Source organism: Acanthaster planci, linkage group LG01 (assembly GCF_054643075.1).
Source record: "Acanthaster planci isolate LZ-2023a linkage group LG01, COTS_SCS, whole genome shotgun sequence".
Classification (NCBI taxonomy): domain Eukaryota; kingdom Metazoa; phylum Echinodermata; class Asteroidea; order Valvatida; family Acanthasteridae; genus Acanthaster; species Acanthaster planci.
The window spans coordinates 25871505-25884111 of NC_141777.1; the positions used below are offsets into that span (position 1 = coordinate 25871505).

The window sequence follows — 12607 nt, forward strand, 5'->3', positions numbered from 1 at the left end:
GAACCTTGAGGGACACCACATCTGATTGGTGCAAATGTTAATAAAGAGTTGGTGTTGTGCCATACTACATACTGTTTCCTATCACTTAAGTAATTTTTGATCCATTCTAGAGCAAATCTTCTAATTCCATATCGATTCAGTTTACTAATCAGAATATGATGATCTATTGTGTCAAAAGCCTTTGACAGATTGAAAAATAACCCAATCGTATAAAAAGAGTTGTCAAGTGATGAACTTATTTTACCAATCAGTGCAAGAGTGCAGACTTTTCTTGCTTGAACGTACCTGTTCTTGGGCATAATCAGAACTTGCACGAGGAGATTAGAAACCAGCATTAGAAAAATTAATGGAGTGTTAAGAACACTGTTGGTATCTGCCTTGGTGCAGTAAGCAAGATGTATGCCTGCAGTAGATGACATATGAAGTACATGTACCATACATGCATCTCTTGGTGTCTGGTGTTGGAGCCTACCTACATGTAGGACACGGGACTCAATGTTGTCAGTTTAATATTAGGCCTTGCCCATCAATTGTAAATGTGTGTGAAGGCCCAAGACTTTGTTCATGCAGGCCGATGTGGTGGGCATTCTGTCTGAGAAAAAAAATGGTGTATCAGAGACTTTTTGCTGTCTGGTGAAACAGTTTTGGTTTTTAAAGTTACCTCTTTGTCCAGATCAGTATTTTAAAAATCAGATCGATGGTTTTGTAGTGGGGTGTTTGTAGCATTAGAACATGAAAGTGCATTCACCCACCAAAGTGAGAGACAATTCATTTCCATGTCCTCTGTTCTAATCCTCTCCTGTCCCCAAGTAAAAAAGAGGACAGTAAATGATTCCAATTTTACGGCCGGAGAATCGTCTCTTTTTCAGCATCTCCCCCCCCCCGGCTCTCAATTGTAAACTAATTTATCAAGAGAAAGATGGTTTTGGAAAGGGCTCTATTGGCATTATCCTGCAGCCTGTACATGTTCTTCCTTCATGAAAGTCGAAGGTTGACCTTTCACACAGGCCATTATGTACTTTGAGTTGATTGCTTCACTTTTCGGAATGGAAAAGTGCATCTATATGTAAATGTCACATCATGGCAGTCATGCAAACAGTCTTTGTGCGTCGTGTGCCCCACCCCACCCCCCTATAATTTCAAAAGACGTATTATTCTTCATGCAATTTATAGCCCACTGATGCTGAATTTTTAATGCTGCCAATTGACGTGCACTCACCGTAGCTATTCGGAACCCCCCGCCCAAATTGCACTTTTATGAAGTGGCTGCACTCAGATCAGCTTCACTTGTTTTGCACAAAAGCCTCACCTGGCAACAGCTTGCCCGATGCGTCACTGTCTACGTATATTGTGAAGTCGGGGCATGTAATTAATGAACCTAATCTCTCCCTCTAATTTGCATCTCCTCCGATGTATTAATTACGGGGTGTTATCTTCCCCAGAGTGCCTTGCTGCCAACCTCCCCCCCCCCATCACCATCGCCACTGCCCCTGCCCAGCCAACCCTTTTGGTCAGAGGGGTGGGTGTTATGACAGTTTTTGTTGCACGTCCAGGGCTGTTTGTGTGTTTGCAGGGTGCCTAGGTCAATATTTGACAAGATTGTGTTGCCGTTATTAATTCGTAGGCTGTGTCAGTGCGGCAGTGACAAACAGCCCAACAGATCGTGCTCATCCACGATTCCTTCCTGATTTGGTATGCTTTCTCTCACTGTCATTTTCTTTGATGTGGCATTTCGCCGACTTTCCCCTGTAAAATAAACAGCATTTTCAAGAGAAAAGTAGAAGGAGTTGCCTTATGGAATTAAGCTGGAGGTCATGAAATCAAGTTACATCAGTAGTCTACTATATTGCTTTTAATGGAAAACACAATGTATAAAAAAGGAGCATGCTTTTGGCAAAAACAATACTAAGCATTCCCAAATGCAAAAATTAAAAATACAAAATACTCTTTCCCTCTGAACCACCACAAAACAAAACAGTCTAACATGGAAACAAAAATATCAGACTACACATGAATCCAAATTTATTTTTCTCAATTCTTAAAATGGAAACATGCATTTTGATATTGTATTCTGAAGTACCTACATTGGCATGAATAATCCATTGGTATTACACTATTCTGTGTATACAACTATATGCACAGCTGCTTTACAGTCATTCAAATAGAAAAAATAAAATTGATGTTTTTGAGAATGCTTGTGTTATTTCAGTGTTAATCACAAAGGAAATGCATTGGTTGAAGTATGCAGGTGCTGTCCCCTCCATTCCAGTTTGCCCCTTACTCACTGTATTTGCACTATATTTGCATAATTTTGACATCTGAAATTTAGTTCACCCCAAAATATGTCTTTACCCCTGACTCCCCTCCCAAGCCCATCCTCTCTGGCTTTGTGCATTATTCTCATGATGAAAGAAGAGTTGAGGTGAAATAGTGCCCTGTGCACTAGTCCTCACCCATCCCGCAATATTCTACTGGCCTGCGCTGTTGGCATCAGTGCCAACATACACGTAAAATATTGAATATTACAAGGTCAGTGCTAATCTCCATGATAGTCATTTGTGGCAAGATTTTGGATAAACAATTTGAACGAATGGGATTAGGGATCCAAAGTAATTATTTTTGGGTGTTTTAGAAAGAGAAAGGTTGGGGTTTTATTGCAAACCTTGACATTCCAAATCACATGTATAGGAGAGACCTTTTTATTTTTTTACACAAACTGATAGATACAGAATAGCTAAGTAGGGATTTTGTTGCTGTTGGAAAACACAGCCTTCACAACAGCTGCAAGAGATTCCAATTTTGGAATGGGCCATTTAATTTTTGCTAAGGAAATTGAGTCTTTTGTTAAAGTTATATTCATACAGGGTATAATCAGTTCTAGGCATTTTTATTTGTGTTTATTAAATCAGACTTTCTGCATGATTTGCAAAATGTGTATTTATCTGGTTAGGTTGATAAACATATAGTTGATATGCACATACTATTTATTGCTTCAATATATATCAATTTTTAGGTGGTCAGTTTTTTAAAGTGATGATCACATAGAATATAATAGTTTATAAACATTCCTATTCTGTCCTTGTTCACACTTTGAGCATGATTATGTACAAAGTAATTTTATATACATCATCTAGTGAGGTTGGTGTGTGCCACGTACTATTTCAATGTCCGTGTATTTTTGCTGTTTTGAGTATTGCACCATTTTTGGCTCGACTTTACCCGATTCACTTTGAAATGAAGCGCTCATTTGCCTGATAGTTTCACCTTTTTGTTGATGTACACCACAGCCTCAGATGCCGTTCATTTGAAAGGAGGTACAGATCTTTCTCTCTACTGACTCACAACAAATCACAAAATACTGATAATCTGTCTCAATGGCTTTTGGTGAGCATCTGTCCTTGTAGAGTAGGCTGAGTGGACGGCCATTTGCTCAAACTATTGTTAGACTCCTCTGAATGTTTTACAGGGATGGCAAACATCTCCTGGGAGGGTGTGCGGCAGCTGAGACGTCGTAACATCTTCTTGGTTGCAGCCTCCAACTCAAAAAGGTGCTCATCTTCATCCTCAGGAATCAGCCGCCGGACGGTCTCTGCTAGTCGAAAGAGGTACTCCAGGTTGTGGCCACTCAGACCTCGGGAGCACAGGATCTCACTGGCTATGGTGGCCATGGGCGCTGGCCCCATGTAGTTCAGGCAGCCCGGCGTTGCAGTGAAGACCACCACCTCATGCTCTGAACCCTTCCTGGGGTGGAAGGTGGTGCTGTGGATGGTGTATCCACCCAGTTGGCACTCCCTGGTGTTCAAGTGGCTTAGCGCATCCAGAATCTGTGCTTCACCCTTGAGTAGGAAGGCCATTCCCCACGTCACACCCTGTGAATAACGAACAAAACAGAACTTTGATGTAAGTCATAAACATATTAACTACTTGGATATCAACTGCTGGATTTTTGGAAAAGTCCATGTCAAGTCAGTCACAGGTCAAGTCAAAAGTTAAGCCACAAGCAAAAAGGAATGAACAGTGGTAAAGGAATGCTTTGATTACAGTTAATTTAAATAGCTTGCAACTTGGCTTGAGACGGTAACTTGTACAGAAGCATAGAAGGGCCACAACCTATAATTTTTTTTTCAAAATTAGTGTCTTGTCATAGCAAGATAGTAACTCACTGTGGCAAGTACTTTACTCGTGGTGGTGAGTAGTACCTCATCGTGGTTGATGTCAGTGAGTCACTGGTTCACCATTTTCGATTTATGTTTAACTTGTCACAGAGAGATAGTAGCTCTCTATGGTAAGATACCAGTTTTAATCAGTTGTGATCCTCCTATATGCCTCCTCAGACTTGTGATATATTTGTGATAACTCGGCCTTAACACTGGAAGCCTTATGTGTTTAAAAAGTAGATGAAAGATGAAACAAAAATTATTTACATGGTCAAAGATAAAACGGCCGATGAAGGAGTCCGTCCTAAGCAAATTTGACATTATTGTGAAAGTGTTCTGAGGACCGACGTGTACACAGTGTACTTAGAAATTACTTGGTTTTTTATTCATTCTTGTACGTAGTTTTAACTGCATTCTCGTGCATTTAATTTAAATTTATATTTTAATTGTCATTTATTTGAAAGCATGATTAGCGGAGAAGGAAAAAACAACATTATTTGAAAGTTGTGAACACTGTTGGGGAGAGAATTTGAAGACATCTATGTTAAATATGAATGTGGCTTAATTAGAACTGCAGGATTGATCCAAATGTATTACTAAATCCAAGAAATGTGGTAATAAATTTGTAAAAGGACCGCATTTCAGTGATGAAAATAAGTTAATTGTACATTTCTTGTTAGTTTGGAAGATAAAAACAGCAAAATATCTCTTGACCAATTCAAATGTTAAATGCTGTACTGAAAGGATGAAGTTTATTTTTTATGTCCTTATTGCGAACAATGCATAGGATTATATTTTATTTTTGCTTTTCAGTGCAAATAAAAATGGAATGAAAATATGACATTTTGTCTTGTATAAATAAACTAACATGTACATGAAATGCAGGCGTTCTTTGTTTTATTTTTATCAAACTCAAATGTAACAGCATAAGTTAGAAAGGTCCCAAACACACAGCATGTTTGATATATCAGAATGGAATATTGCTGTTTTTATTTTGCATGTTGCGCGTGGCACATTTGGTACAAAATTGCCGAAGTCACCCAGTCGCTGATCGGCGGCATAGAGTCTGGGGCTGGTATGAAAAATAGCAACATAAAAATACTTCACAAACGTTCCACATAATGGAACTGAAGCACACAAACGATGTACATTTTATTCTACCAGCCATCGTTACATTGGTGAAAGTACTGGCGAATGTATAACTTCATCCTTCTGTGATCGACCCACACGTCGTGTTACGGTGAAATTTAGCAAGTCACATAGTACATGTACTATGTCTGCCGCCATTGCGTTGTGGACGTTTTTCAGAAGACCGGCAATTTTTGAACGGTGAAATGCCGGAGATTCTTGAGTGGATTATCGTAACCGAGAGGGAAGTAATATTTGGCATTATTTATATGTTTTTGGAACGTAAACACGCGGTAATCAACCGGAGGAAATTGTATTTTTTGTGTGGGTAAGTATTGAAATCTAAGAAAACTTTGGTCCCGGTTTGGTTCCATGTCATCCAACAATAAACAGCACCGAAATAAGTGCTTTCCCCTCCCAATAAGATTATTGTTTGGGAGTTGTTTGTTTGTTTGGTGTTGTATTGTTCTTTGTTGTTGTTTTTTTCGGAGGAAAACAGAATGCAAAGTGAACTTAAAGCTCGAACGGTCTACATGTGAGCTTATGCCTTTTCTACAGGCTGGAAATTATTAAACGGACATTTACATATATACACCCCGTTCCACCTCTAATCTATCGATCGACCTTTACGATATGGGCGATTGGATCAATAACCACACCACATTTCCCAACACCTCCCTATAGCCAGGCCTTGGGCCAGTGCACGTCTGTATAGCTTTGTCCACCCAACTCTCGCCCAGTTCCCACGGTCTACCACTTATTAGCAATCTACTAGCTGGCCTAGGTTTCAGTTCCACATAGGCGGGATGTGTTGCGCAAAGGTTTGCTAAGTTTGCATGTCGAATGTGTGCGGTTAAATAATATTACGCATTATGCATGAACTTTGCTAAACGTTGAATGATAAGTGTTAATAATCCATGTTGTCATACAAGTCATGGAATTCACATTTGAATTTTAAAAATAAAAACAAACAATTTTGCTCTTTTTTCTTTTCCTTTTTTAGAAAAAAAAACAATCGTAACAATTTTCCTTACTCAGCTACATGCATTTGAAACTAATGTCTTGTATTGCTTTCACTCGGTTCAGTTACCTTACTAATTACATTCTGTCTGAATAAGCCATAGAATTGAAAAGACCTTAAACTTTACTTTTAAAAGCTGTCGACATTTCAGTCAGGATAAATTCTGGAACCCAACCGCACTGCCAATAATCAGTTGAAAGCGAGTATCACACAGCATATACGTCACGTCAGTTCCGCAGCTGCGAAGTGCGTCACATCATGTGACCGACACGTTTACGTCATCCTTGTCAACAACTCCACGTGCTCAGTGCGATGCTTGGAAAGCCGGTTTGGGTGGTGTGTGGGTGTAACAGTGTCAAGCGGTCAGGTTGTAGTATTTGGGGATTCATTCATAACAAAAAAATCTGTCTGGGTGCGTGGGCAAAACAACCCCAGGCGTGTTTGGGTCAACCGAAGGGATAAACACAAACATACCGTGTCACATTCATGGAATGCCACAGAAGATGGAGACCTTTGCGATAACCTGAATCAACCTCTACTTAAAATATTATTTTGATCTGACACGCTAAAAGGGAAGTGGCTTACGAAGTCTGACTCACTACGGAAATTACATCGTCATTATTTTTATGAACTGCATTAATTATTTGTAGAGCTACGTCAGTCATGTAGAGCTATGTTTGTCATAGAGTTTTTAAAAATTTGCGTGAAGTAATTATTCTTTACCTGAAACCATTTTCAGGAATGATTTATTTTTCGAATGTTTTCTTAAATACTGACACAGAGTCAAGCCTTATCACCAAGAAGTGCACCACAGACACCAACCCTTGCAAACTACAATAAACAAAAATGTAAACAAAAAACATAGGCCTACAAACAAAACTCCTTAACATGCAAAGAGGGTCACTGTCGTGATGAAAATAAGGTATTGGCAATGCGAAGAAGGAAGAATGTTTCCGTTTGACTGATGGCATTCAGTTGAATAACCTCGTTGAGTATTTCTTGTTACACTTGTTTTTGTTTTTTGTTTTGTTTTGTTTTGTTTGTTTGTGTTTTGTTTTGTTTTTTTGCAACGGCGTCGCATAATTTTCCATAGTTAGGCCTACACTGATTTATTTGCAGGGCGGAATTCACAGAAAATGACAGCCGAGGCCCCATTTCTGCGATGTGTGACTCCCAAAATAACTATCAGTGACAGTGAAACCTGTTTGAAACTGGAAAACAAAACAAAAAAAAGAAAAAGAAAGAAATTAGTGGCAAAGACTTACCTCGTCTTGTTTGACTAGAGTAGCTACTCTTCCAGGCTGCAACATACAACAAAACGGCAAGAGATTTATTGTCATCCCTTTTTTATCCAAAGAAATATCGGTGCGAAATATTGGTATTCTTCATGATCGATATTTCAGCCATAATTGCAGTGAAAATATAAGAAAGAAACTTCTAACAAGTAAAACTAATGTAGATGATGTAGCATTTACCTTTCCCGGCACGCCTCGATGCGTTGTGTTGCCCTGCCAGAAACGCCGAACGTAGCCCTTGACGTGACCGATTTCCAGTGTTGAATACTCGAAATTTGGCTTCCAAAGAAGCGACCCGTAGCCGAAAACCCAAAGACATGTCGTGTCTGTATAATTTTCGGGTAATAAATGGTAATTTGGCGCCATTTTGAGAGAGGAATTCGACAAGACCTGCGGTGTCTAGAATAGGAAACCTACGAGATTGTGATCCGTATGGAGATTTTCCTTCGTTGTGTTTTCCACCCACGGGTCATGTGGCGAGTGCACCGATGACGAAAGGAACGTCATGAGCTGCGTTGGACCAATCAACAGTGCTTATTCGGGACAGCGCCTCCAGCATCATGAATATTGATGCTGCACGAGCGTTGATATGTTCAGTAGCTTGCATGTACATGAACAATGATGCAATCGCGGCCAAAGTTGCACGACCTTGATGAATGATTGTGGATATTTCTTAACGAGTGTGAATTTTTAATTTGCGTCATGACAAATAGTATGCGGCAGCAGTCTCGTTGATTACATTGAAATTGGGCATAGTGAAGGTCCCAAAGTTACATTTGAAAACATGTTCAGTTAGATAGGGTTTATACTATGATACCTTGGAAAAAATCTTGCATGCAAAGTGGTATAAAGTTTTTACCAATTTATTCGTCCTTTGTTGAAAAGAAAATGCTACTTGCTGGACACAAATGCATTTTAAGTTATCCGTGTAAAAGTGTTGAGGTTTTTTCAAAACCTGAATACTAATCTTAAAAGGGCATTGTTGAAGATCAAACAGGGACAAACATATTTCGGTATGGCTAGATTTTGCATTTTAACAACAGTGCATTGAACCCCCCTTCCCTTCCCCGACATGCACAGTTTTGTGACCTCGCTGCCGTCTTCTGATCAGTGTCCTGCAGGTCTCGGTAACGTAAGTCCTTTCCGGAGTTTCTATAAAGTCGCTTTTGAAACAACAGCAGAAATGATATGAGGATTTGACGGTTGTTATCGATCAGCGTTAGGGCCATTCGACGAATTTGGCTGGGGGAAACCATTCGCAATACGTAAATGCCACAAGGTACCTTGGATTTAATTGAAAGTTTGACATTTTCCCTTAACCGAGTTAAACAGTTGTGGTTAAAGTGTCACCACCACGAACTGACTCGGGCGTGCGCGAGGTTGTGCGCATTCAAGAGAACCGAGTTATTTTCGTTTTCATGAACTGACACCCGCTAAAGTGATACTGGTACCGATCTTTATTCCACTAGTTAAAACGAATATTAAATCAATGTTTTGGTAAGGTAGCAAGTAGATGAGTGGATTAAATTCATGTCAAACCATTCAAAACACTTTTCTCTGTGCTGAATTGCCTTAACAAGCTGGGGGGGGGGGTTCGGGGTCAGTTCGTGAAAATAAAAGTCTGTCTGATTATTTGGTTTCAGTGTCCGATGTGCACGCCCACTACCGGGTGCTGGTTGGTGAAACGGAAATGGTTGATAACGCGGTTTTCACGAATTGACGCCCACTTGCAACTGACTGTGGTGTCGGTGACGATAGGCTTGGTTTAGACTAGAGTTAACCTGGCAAAGGGCAGAAATACCGGGTTGGAAATGTTTGCGAATTAGGTATGATGCATCCTTGAAACGTTTTTGAGACGAGCTCACCAGCCAACTCTCACACATTAGAGGGGTGTATTAGAGCATGTACAGGGGATGGTACTTAATACACACTTGCGTATAAAAGGACGGAGGCCCAAGGTACCGTTATAGGCCTACTTCAATGTGCAAAGCGCTAATTTTGATTTATATGAATTACCATAGAATTCATGTACTTTCTTTTGATTTAATATTTACCAGAACCCGCTTTTATACGTCGAAAAGAACACAGTGTCTTTTAGCACAATTTTTTTTATCTTACCAGTACCACTACAATCGGTCTAATAAACCAAAAGAGAACGCGTACATACGATAAGAGATATGCGTACATACTATAAGAGATATGTGTACATACTATAAAGGGAGAGGCGGGTTTGGCACGTTTAAACATGGAAACGGAGTCCAGAAAGTCGGTATTTTGTCCGATTCTACTTTATGGACTGCCTCGTGCATATTAGTTGGGTCCAAACATCAGGCATTGATCCATGGTGGTTCGAGTTCCCAACAAACTCATTGGAGAAAATGGTGCATGACCAGTGTGTGGAAAAAATACAAACACACACGCGCACCAGATGTTTGCCGAACTGGACAATCGCGCTGTTTAGCCGAGCTGTTTGAGCTATACTGGTTTGAGCTGCCCTGGTGAAGTAGTCCTAGGTCAGTTGTGTCCATGATTGGAATGGAGCGATTCGTTTAAGCACTCTTCACGTGTTAAATGCAAAAAGAGGGAACAGCTGGTAGCCAAACTTGTTCAGGTTTTCAGTTTGTTTGGGTTTATAGTCCACTTGAAATATCGAATTGCAGAGCTGTGTAACGTCTGTGACTGAATCCGCCCTGAGCACATGCACTCCCTCATCGGTTGAAAAGAGGCATATGGGTCGGGAGTGTTCATTTAGTTATACTAGCGATACGACTGCAACGCCTGCGTTTCTTTATACAGTCGTTCGTGAATTAGTGATGCGTAGTTACTACCAAAGGAATCTCCATTGTTGGGAAAATTGCGCCCTCTCTTGGTCCAGCTCGGAGCCCCACAGGCTAGCAACAGAAAAACACCATTAATCAAGACACTCTTTGCTGCTAGCTTGCATAATAATGTCAACCATGTTCGATTAAGCTCAAAATATAAGATCTGATTAGAGTATAGTTTATATCCAGTAAGTACAGTACAGCAGTTATCCGCAAAACTAGGTTAGCTAACCGTTTACGTATTACAACGTCTACACACCCGCGTTGGTAATTGAGCATACCAAAAGCTGAAAAACCACTAATAGCAGTCGAAGTTGCAACCACGTGATTATGATATTCACTTGTTTCAGAACACCCTATGGCTGTTTAGCATATTGATCATTATTATCGTAAACATATCTACTGTTGCATAGCTGTGCTGTATTGTCGCCTTCATTTTGAATTCTGCTTTTGTTCATTGGTCCTTTTGCTAACAGTAGGCCTACTTGCTACCAAACCGAGCCTTCTTTTCGTTAGCGTGACTATTTAATCAGATTCCAAATCAGACAAACTGCTCTGGAAAATATGAGATGATTTTCTTTCAACATTTGGACAAGTAACCCAAAGATCAAATAAATTGGTTAATGCGAGTATCATGCATTGGTCATTCTGTAGCAATGTCGTATTAAGAGAACTTGGACGTCAAACAAATCATTTTCTATCACATTAGGCTATTTGCATTTATACCTCGACCGTTTTGTTATAATTACGCTTGTCACTCATATATTTCTGTTAAAAGTTGGCCAGAATATCAATCGTAATTTTTTAACCTGATATTTACATGGTAATTACAAACAATCGTAGGATGTTATAGCTCAATAAACCCGTATTTAATAAATATGCATTAGGAGAAATTGGTACCTCGATATGAAAAACACTTCTGGCCTATTCCATAGAAGCTAACTGGCCTTGGTTGGGGATTACATGTATATCAGATATTGGAATATCGAACGGTACAACTAATTACCTTATGAACCGTATTCCCGGGCTTGAATGGTGCAGCTTGGTGTTTGTCTCACTGGGCCACGTGTTGTTCAATTTGTTTGCGCACACTCTAATTATGCTCTTCCAAAAATCGTGTGTAGCCAACATTAAATTATCGTTACTTTGAGTCACCTACTTGAACGGAAGGAAAGAGAAATAACTCAGACAATCTGACAGAGGCAACGGTATTTGAAGTGGAAGTTCTTGTTTTGTGGAAGGTATACAGTTACGGAGTTTGAGAAAATTTTTGGATTTTTTTTGTTTTTTTTGGTCAAAGGAAGTAAACAAAGTGTATTTTCGTAGGCAGCATGTACTTTTTGGTTAGTGTGAACGGTTATCAAGTTATAGTTTTATTTGCTTTGCGAGATGCTATTATCCATCTGCCCAGTCTCTTATGTCGCAAGGCAGGCCTGGGATTCTCGACATTTTAATTTCTCCTCAGTTGATCATCGAGTTGCCCCACGTTGGCTTTTACACACACTCGGTTTTAGAGGAGAAGAGGTGGCGCTTTTTACAACAACTCTGCGTAATTTATTCGTTTCTTTTGCACTCCATGTCCACTGCAGTTCTGTCCAACTCTACGTCACTTTCGCTATAAGCATGTTTCATTGCCGCTATGCAGTCTTCTCGTGCATTGGTGATTACATTCCATGTTGTAGCGAACTGGTTGTACAGTGTATAGTCCCTATTGGGTGTTTGGGGGAATCAAAAATTGCATCAACCGCTTTTTCCTACGTTGCTGAGCACCTGTGTCGAAATATCTCTCTAATTATAAAAGAAATCTCACGTGACCCATATGCACGTTTTTGCAGTCAGTAGTTGAGAAGAGAATTTAATTCTTTTTGCGTTTAATGGTTGATTTTCTGTTCCTATTAGGCCTATAGTTAACGGTATATGAATTTTTAATGAGTTATAGCCCGATGTTGCTTTTATTTTTATCAAAGATTATATTCAACCGCAAATTCAACACGTGACCCCCAACCGAAGGTCGGGAGCAGACTGCCAGCCGGTCGACCGACTGTACGGCAGCAATAGTGTCTCGTTCACCCTTTGTGTTTAATCTTCATTAAAAGCAGGAGAGATTGTGCAAGTAGAGACAGTCTGCTGGCGTGCAGACAGAGAGTCAAGGACCATCCAGGCAGCCAAGACTGGGTCAGTCAC

At 40.0% G+C, this 12607-nt stretch overlaps 2 protein-coding genes across 2 annotated transcripts in view; one reads left to right on the plus strand and one right to left on the minus strand.

The window, feature by feature from the left end:
- The window catches only part of LOC147800600 (chromatin-remodeling ATPase INO80-like), a 119163-nt gene extending 115562 nt beyond the window's left edge, over window positions 1-3601 (plus strand). The window contains exon 8 of the mRNA XM_087135258.1: window positions 3467-3601. The gene's annotated coding sequence lies outside the window, so the exon portion shown is untranslated. The remainder of the gene's footprint in view (window positions 1-3466) is intronic.
- chac1 (ChaC glutathione specific gamma-glutamylcyclotransferase 1) lies at window positions 2000-8071 on the minus strand. The gene is made up of 3 exons (XM_022227583.2): window positions 7782-8071; window positions 7572-7607; window positions 2000-3869 (listed from the first exon to the last, which is right to left on the minus strand). The coding sequence occupies exons 1-3, from the start codon at window positions 7965-7967 to the stop codon at window positions 3372-3374; spliced, it is 720 nt and encodes a 239-aa protein (XP_022083275.1). The 5' UTR covers window positions 7968-8071; the 3' UTR covers window positions 2000-3371.
- Window positions 8072-12607: the final 4536 nt, after the last annotated feature.

Coding starts and splice junctions, on each gene's coding strand:
- chac1 (XM_022227583.2), bottom strand. CDS start 7,967: ATGGCGCCAAATTACCATTTATTACCCGAAAATTATACAGACACGACA. Junction 7,608..7,781: donor ATCGAGGCGTGCCGGGAAAG/GTAAATGCTACA, acceptor TGTATGTTGCAG/CCTGGAAGAGTAGCTACTCT. Junction 3,870..7,571: donor CTCTAGTCAAACAAGACGAG/GTAAGTCTTTGC, acceptor CGTTATTCACAG/GGTGTGACGTGGGGAATGGC.